The sequence below is a fragment of the Amborella trichopoda genome, chromosome 11, assembly GCF_054954075.1.
Source record: "Amborella trichopoda isolate Santa Cruz 75 chromosome 11, AtrichopodaSantaCruz75HAP2 v2.0, whole genome shotgun sequence".
In the NCBI taxonomy this organism is placed as follows: domain Eukaryota; kingdom Viridiplantae; phylum Streptophyta; class Magnoliopsida; order Amborellales; family Amborellaceae; genus Amborella; species Amborella trichopoda.
Genome location: NC_142346.1, coordinates 44508599 through 44516193, shown reverse-complemented (window position 1 = coordinate 44516193; position 7595 = coordinate 44508599). Strand labels below are relative to the sequence as shown.

The 7595-nt window shown below is 34.9% G+C and overlaps 2 protein-coding genes and 1 pseudogene across 2 annotated transcripts; all 3 read right to left on the bottom strand.

Moving 5' to 3' along the window:
• On the bottom strand, window positions 1-3426 carry LOC18448381 (glutamate--tRNA ligase, cytoplasmic-like). Its single transcript, XM_020676048.2, has 3 exons — window positions 2752-3426; window positions 1465-1931; window positions 1-488 (listed from the first exon to the last, which is right to left on the bottom strand). The coding sequence occupies exons 1-2, from the start codon at window positions 3355-3357 to the stop codon at window positions 1707-1709; spliced, it is 831 nt and encodes a 276-aa protein (XP_020531707.2). The 5' UTR covers window positions 3358-3426; the 3' UTR covers window positions 1-488; window positions 1465-1706.
• LOC148779943 (glutamate--tRNA ligase, cytoplasmic pseudogene) lies at window positions 255-1656 on the bottom strand (annotated as a pseudogene).
• Window positions 3362-6797, bottom strand: LOC148779942 (glutamate--tRNA ligase, cytoplasmic-like). The gene is made up of 5 exons (XM_088850641.1): window positions 6738-6797; window positions 4463-4558; window positions 4124-4277; window positions 3521-3857; window positions 3362-3416 (listed from the first exon to the last, which is right to left on the bottom strand). The coding sequence occupies exons 1-5, from the start codon at window positions 6795-6797 to the stop codon at window positions 3362-3364; spliced, it is 702 nt and encodes a 233-aa protein (XP_088706767.1).
• Between the last annotated feature and the right edge of the window lie 798 nt (window positions 6798-7595).

The window sequence follows — 7595 nt, the reverse complement described above, 5'->3', positions numbered from 1 at the left end:
TGCTAGGGATTTCTGATTCTTCAATTTCTTTTTCCTTTGAAACTAATCCATACGTGAAAACCTGTTAAGTCTCCATCCGTTTTGAGAACAAATCTGATATATTTAACCATGCATTCCTTTGTGATAGACCCACCAGGAGATGGCCCCCAATATTTCACTCCAACCAAATCAAATTCAGGGGGCCATTCGAATTCAGACATCAAGTAATCTTATACTCCAATATCCCTTGTTATATTCCATTGAAATTAAAACTGTCACAATGAGCAGGGGCGCCTTGGTACTGGTTGCTGCCTACCATCAGGTATTGCCATTAGAACCATGGGTTTTGAGGGTTTGAGGAAAGGGACATCACACCTGTAATAACCTTTCCTTTCGAGCTGCAATATCTCACCGCACTTAAGGTTGCGCATGTTTGAATCACCAAGGGTTGGTATCTCCCACTTTGTGCAAGGGTTAAGAGCGTCAAGAAAATCTTCATCTTCATCAAGCTGTATCACACCAATAGAAAATTTCAATCAGATAGAAAAAAAAAAAAAAGGAAGGGTGGATCGCATTACTTGACAGTGTTTTGACGAAATTAATTAAAGGAAAAAGTTTATATAAGGATGCTACCTATATAATGTAGAACTACAGATGCCCCTAAAAAATCCATACTAAAAGGTAGTTTTAATGTTGAAAAACCCTTTGATTGATCATCTCGACATCGAGATGTATGACTATGAAAATAAAAAGATTTGAAGTCTTAGAAATACTGCATTTTACAACATATTATCTACACCGTCCATTTTCAAGATTTTCATATGTTCGTAGATCTACTTGATTGTAACCATTTTTTAAATTTAAAATTTTATAATTAGATATAAAAATAGATTTTGAGATAATTCTAAGAACATTTTACATCAAAATTATACACCATGATAAAATTTGAAGGTGCACCTTACCTCTACACCTACGGATGCATCCGTATGCAAACTGCACCCTTAATTAAATTACTTGATAGTTACTATAGAAAAGGCATGATTCTGGTTTATCACCGGCTCATAAGTAAAGCAAAAATTTCAGTTTCAGCTTGATTTCTGTGCCATTAACTATAAGCTTATTTAAGAGAAAACATGTTCTAAATGCACAAAAAAGCAGCTGAATTTTGTATCCCAGTAATGAAAATAATGCCCCCATAATTGGAACTCTAATGAGCAGATTTACACGAACACACGGAGTGCCATTCCAAATGCCATTTGAATTGAAACAAACCCATGAGCATAACAGGTGATACGTATGTTTTGGCCCCAACATGCATTTTTGTAATAGAAAAGGTCCAAACTAATATTTCAACCAAAATCATCATCACTTCTAAAATAGGGAAAAAACAATTACCAAGAAGTTCTAAACCAGGGCATAGATAATATAAAGAAAAACAACTACACATGAATGACTTTGGGCCTTAATGTGGTGTTTGGGGCATACCTTCTTTTTCGTGATGAGGTGGTCCAGCTCAACTAACCAAAGACTAAGCAACTCAGGTGTTTCAGGCAACCATGTGAGCTTCAATTTTGTTGTTTTAACAGACCCTTCTAGGTGAAGAACTCCAGTTAAAAGTGTAACAGTACCATTATGATCCTTCTGAATTTCTTTGATTATGACATTTCCCCAATCCATTAATGTTATCTCCTCCCCTTCTGAAATAGCAGATGCATCAGCACCATCAATCAAATCCTATTCGTGTAACTGGTGGCTTTTTTCCCTGCACCATCATATTTCTTATGCCTAGATAAGATCCGAACAAATGGGGTCTCTGGGCCATCAGATAGAACCAGTGTTACTCGTTCTTCTTCAAGGACAGCAGTATGCCTTGGGCATATTGGGTCAATGATTTTCTTGTTGATGGTCCACAGCTTGTCCCATTCCATGAGATTGAGATTCTTCGATGCCCCCTGAAACAATAAGGAAAAACAATGGCAATCAAACATAAGTCTTTATGAAAATATGTGTATGTGTGTTTTGAATTTTTTTGTTGCCTCACATAAAATGGGATCATATTGAATGGTTTGTCCCAAAAAGGCTACAAGAACGATAGAAAAAACAAAGCAAACCATTCTATAAATCAGAGGTGTTAGAAAAACTTCTTTATGAGGAGCTGCCATTGTGATCTGGAGAAGCGGTCCACAGGAAAATTTCAAACATAAACAAACACAAGGCAAGCTCCTCTAGCCAACTTCCAACATCAAACATTGAAGCCTGCATTTGTTAGATAGTACAATCCATAGTGACTTGCTGACTTCGAACTTAAAAACTCATTCAATGTCTTTTTCTTTGAGAGAAACCATATGGTGTCAACAGCAATGGATAAGATGGACCTTTCCCCACTCAAGTACTGTAAATGCAACTTGAGCTGAGGAAGGGTCCCTCTCAGCAATTGGTTGTATTTTTAGACCTCTCAATATTTATTTTTTTGTGTTTTTTGAGCGGTGCAAAAGTATAAATACTTTGGTTTTTCTGTTTGGGCAATTCGGAGATTGAAGCTAAAAAAAAAGGGGAACAAAATAATAGAGAGGAGAAATCCAAGTTAAGGGCATAATAAAAAAGATTAAAAAAAGAACACAGAAAAATCACCATATGTATACAACCATATGCATAAACATTCTGCAACATCCCAAGGCAATTCATCGATGCTTTCACTCAACAACTTGCCCTTGACTCAAAAATTCTTGGGTTAATTGAGTAAGTGAGCTTAAGTTTCACAACTGCTCTTACCTGTGAGAGAATAAACTGCACTAACGCATCCACCATCAGCCCTCTACGTATTATTCCCTGCACAGTTGGGAAACGAGGATCATCCCATCCCTCAACCTTCCCACTCTCTACAAACCACTTAAGTTTATGCTTGCTCAAGAGAGTGTAAACAAGATTCAAACGGCTGAATTCATATATGTGCACTTGTCGCAAATTCATATCATCCAAAATCCTATGGTACTGCTCATTTCTATCATGATACTCACTCGCTCGGAGAGCATGTGTTATCCCCTCAATGCTATCGACATATGGGCATGCAAAGTCATAAGTTGGGTAGACCTTATAGTTTGATCCAACACGATGATGGGTGACTGGGTTGCATTGATAGTAAACAGGATCCCTAAGAGACTTATTCAAGGCTTGCATATCAAGTTTTCCACGAACACAACATTGCAGGCCCCTCTCAGTTCCATCAATCATTTCTTTCCATAATGCCAGGTTCTCTTCAACACTATTATTTTTACATTTTGATTCGATTCCATCCATTCTCTCTTTCTGCATTTGCTCTCGTGGGGTATCATCAACATAGGCTTTTCCCTCTTCAATCAATTTTTTAGCCATCTTCATCAATTCATTGAAGTAGCTGGACGTGCAAGTGAAAGTATCCCATTTGATACCCAAACTCGCTATATCAATCAATAAATTCTCTACAGACTCATTACTTTCTTTTGAAGGATTTGTATCATCAAAACGCACAATTAACCTGCCTTTGTATCTCTCCGCAAAATACCTGTTCAAAAGTGCAGCCTTGGCATGCCCGACATGAAGGTACCCACTAGGCTCTGGAGCGAATCGAAGGCATACTTTTCCTACTTCAGCATGAGGTAGGGCAACTTCAAAGGCTGTACCACTAGCCTTTTCTTTCTCATTACTCTCTCCTTTTGACAAGCTCGCATCTCTTTCTTTTGGTTTAATAGCTTGAGGCTTGCCCACTCCTCTTTTACCCACATATTTCTCTGTAATGTCATTAAGAAGCGCAGGATATTCCGTTGCTAATGAATTGAACCACCTTACTAGATTTGGATATTTATTTGATTTCCTCATACTTTCCCATCTTTGTCCAGTGCCTGCAAAAATGACAGGTTTGCAATTAGAAGAGCAACACAACACATTGCAAAACAAGATAGAAAGATGGCTACTGCTTAGACAATGAGAAGCATTTGACCAATTCAGTTCCAGGAGTTCACAAGGATGATATCCTGATACGTCTACCAAAACTCTATTAAGGAAAATAAAATATGAATATTTCAGAAACAATAAAATATGATAACCATTTCAATTAAAACATATGCAAATATTACATGCACAAATGTCTTAAGCAGTCCAGAGTTACCTGCAAGGCCAGACCAGATTGCAACGTCGGCGATGGATAGACTATGACCCACCAAGAACGCACGGAGGGAGAGGAACCCATCAATGTAGCCACATGCTGCCTCAAATTCAGCCCCAGACGAAAGCGTAGGTGCATATTCAAGCCATTCATCAATCTGAATGAAGACTTTTATAATTAAAAATTGGTAGTGTCCTTAGGCATTTCAGTTACATGCAGCAACTCTTCAAATACACTAAAATGAAACAGGGTAGACCCGGCAGTAAAGATGCATACATCAAAATAGAACTTAGAGATTAACCCTAAGCAAATCAATGAAAAGTAAGAGATGTGAAGAAGCACCTGTCCAGATTCAAATGCATCACGTTCATAAAATTTGGGAAGGCTACCAGCCCCCCCAACAAAACGCAGAGCACAGCAGTCCCATGCAATTTCAATCTGGTGAAATAATCCGCAGGATACAAAATTAGTTATGTTGGATGTTTCCAACAACCCAAGTATTCTCTATGATGACACAGTAATAAGAAAAAAGAGAGCCGAAATATATTAGAGAAAAGAATGTGGAAGTTTAAAAGGGATATCTCTAAATAGAACTACCAATAATAAAACATAGAAAACATATAAGTTCCCTGAACAATAAGTGTGTACCAGAACTATCCCTCGACTCTGCACCTCCTATTTTTTGCATTAAAAAAAATAATAATAATAAAATATATATATATATATATATATATATATATATATATATATATATATATAGACCCATGACCCTTTTGGTGTTTTGTATACTATGCGTGTCTTTTTTTTTCTTCAAGGTTAGAAAACAGAATCCACATTGAACAATATTCGACAATATTCGACCTCATGGGTGTAACGTTTTAAGTTGTAACCTGTAGGAGCCTTAGCATCTCCAGCAGATATTCTTTGGGTATTTGTTGGTTAGCTAGGCATAATATATATATATATATATATATATATGCAAAAGGCAAACAGTGAACATGTCTAATAAAAGTATTTTGTATGTCTATTTGAAATGCTCTTTTTTTTTGTGCCATAGACATCGAGCCAGAGTTGGGGTGAAATCTTAGAAGTCCATCACTGATTCTAGATAGTACATTTCAGCTATGATCATAGATGAAAGTTTTATTTGATGTTTCTCTCTTTATGATTTTCTTTTAAAACTAGGCACTCCAGAACTTTGTTTTGCACAATGCTCTTTAAATAAATATAATTTACAAGTTCTATAGCAATTTCAATTCAACTGTTCGTAAATAATTCATCCAAGCAATTTCCACAAATTCCAGCAACATGCAATTGTTTCCAAAAGAAAAAAAGGGTGAGAGAGATATAGCAATTTAATTATGGGATTGTCTACAAAGAGACCATTTATCTTTTGTACAAGTATGTCACAATCATTCTTATCCCTTAAATTTCAAAATGGGTAATTGTAAGAGTGTCATTGAATTAGGGGTGGCAACGGGTCATGTCGGGTCTAAGTCCGGACTCCAAAAAAAATTTATGGGACTTAGACCTAGACCCAGGCACGGACCCGATTGGACCGAACCCAAAAAAAAAAATCAAATATTATATTAAATATATGCATGTATTATTTAAGGGATTGTATACAATGAGACCATTTACATTTGATACAAGGAGGTTACAATTACTTACAACCATAAGATATGAAATCTGATAGCTTGGTGTGTTACAAAGTTCGAGAAAAATTCTTTTGAAGTTTGAGCTTGGTCAAAGGAATAAATACAATCATCTAATTTCACAGGGTCAAGATTAATTGTGATCACCTTGTACTAAAGATAAATAGTCTCATTGTATACTTTTTCATTATTTAAATATTATAACAAAAAATATATACTTATATTTATATAAATATTAATTAAATTTTATATATTAAATATTATATATTATTTAAATAATAACAGTATTCGGGTCGGCTTTAGGTCGGGACCACATGGAGTCCAATATTTGGACCCGTACACGGACTTGGGTCGGGTCCTGCCGTCGGTCCCGGTCTATTGCCACGCCTATATTGAATAGACACAAAGTTCCAAAAAAAGATAAAAAATTCTTGGACTTCGTAACTCACTCCAAGCCATCCAATTTGACATCTAATGAGTGGAGATGATTGTGACCTCCATGTACAAAGATGTAGACAATCCCTTTAATTATTTATCTTACATAAAGGAAGTTGTCATGAATGTTTTCAATGGTGAGATCTTCAAAAAACAATTGTTTCATGCAGACTGGACCGCATTTGTATAATATGCGGTCCAAAGGTATATAGGTGGTCCATCTAAAAACAATTGAAACTAAAGGTCCAAATGTTTTTTTAATATAATTATTATTTCTAATTTTTTAAATTTATTTATTTTTCAACATTCACGATCTCCATGTTACATATTATATATTCTCTACAAACTATAATCGAATTATATTTTAAAAATAAATTTATCAAGGGGCCCGCATTTCCACATATGCGGGCTTGACCACATGCTAACTGCGTCCATTTTCAAATGACATTAAAACAACTCTCGTTTTTTCACATATTGGTTCTGACCTCCATACCTTTCTTTTCACATATTGGTTCTAACCTCCATACCTTTCTTTTCACATATAGGTTCTCACCAATAGACGCATAAGAGGCCACGCAGAAATACATTTACAAAGAATAGGTGAATGTCACTGAATTCTTCAAGCAAGTAAATTTATAACTCCAAGATGAAACTTAAACTGTAACATTTGGTAAAAAACATGACCTAAATTGCATGCCCTATTGATATACTGAAAAAATAAAAAGATGTTCTCATCTCTAGAATTCAAAAGTTAACCTGCTTAAGAAACTTTTAATGTTCCAGAACTTAAGAAACTTCTAATGTTCCAGAATTTAAGAAACTTCTAATGTTCCAGAACTCAACACAGACAGATTCGAGTAATGAACCAAATGCTTCATTCTAAGAGAGGATTTTAGCTTGGACTTAAATGTTTAAGATCAAAATTGTGACCTCCTAGTAACATAAATAAATATAACCATCCTATTTCCTCCGAGGAAAAAGTTTATACAAGGTTGCAACATATTTGTACCTCTAAAATCTATTAAAAAAAGATTGTTTAATGTTGAAAAAACCTCTAATTGAACATCTTGACATCAAGATATATGAATATAAAGAAAAACAAGATTTAAAGTCACATAAATAGTGCATCTTGTAATACATTTTCTAGAACATCTATTTTCAAGATTTTCATATATTTATAGATCTATTGGATTATAACCAATTTCAAAATTTAAAATTTTATAATTAGATATGAAAATAGATTTTGAGATGGTCATGAGAATTTTTTTTACCAAAATTATATATTATGATAAAATTTGGAGGTGTGTCTCAATTGGATTGTTTAAAGGTTGCAACCTTATAAAAACTACTCCCTTGATCTAAACTTATCTTTGTAGTTTTTTTAG

Bases quoted from the DNA above. Each gene is read 5' to 3' on its own strand.
- LOC18448381 (XM_020676048.2), bottom strand. From the start codon at position 3,357: ATGAAGATGGCTAAAAAATTGATTGAAGAGGGAAAAGCCTATGTTGAT. The intron at 1,932-2,751 runs GTAAGAGCAGTT...TTATTGTTTCAG, and splicing joins TGCAGTTTATTCTCTCACAG to GGGGCATCGAAGAATCTCAA.
- LOC148779942 (XM_088850641.1), bottom strand. From the start codon at position 6,797: ATGTATTTCTGCGTGGCCTCTTATGCGTCTATTGGTGAGAACCTATAT. The intron at 4,278-4,462 runs GTGCTTCTTCAC...GTCTTCATTCAG, and splicing joins ATGCATTTGAATCTGGACAG to ATTGATGAATGGCTTGAATA. The intron at 3,858-4,123 runs GTAACTCTGGAC...TCATTTTTGCAG, and splicing joins AATCTGGTCTGGCCTTGCAG to GCACTGGACAAAGATGGGAA.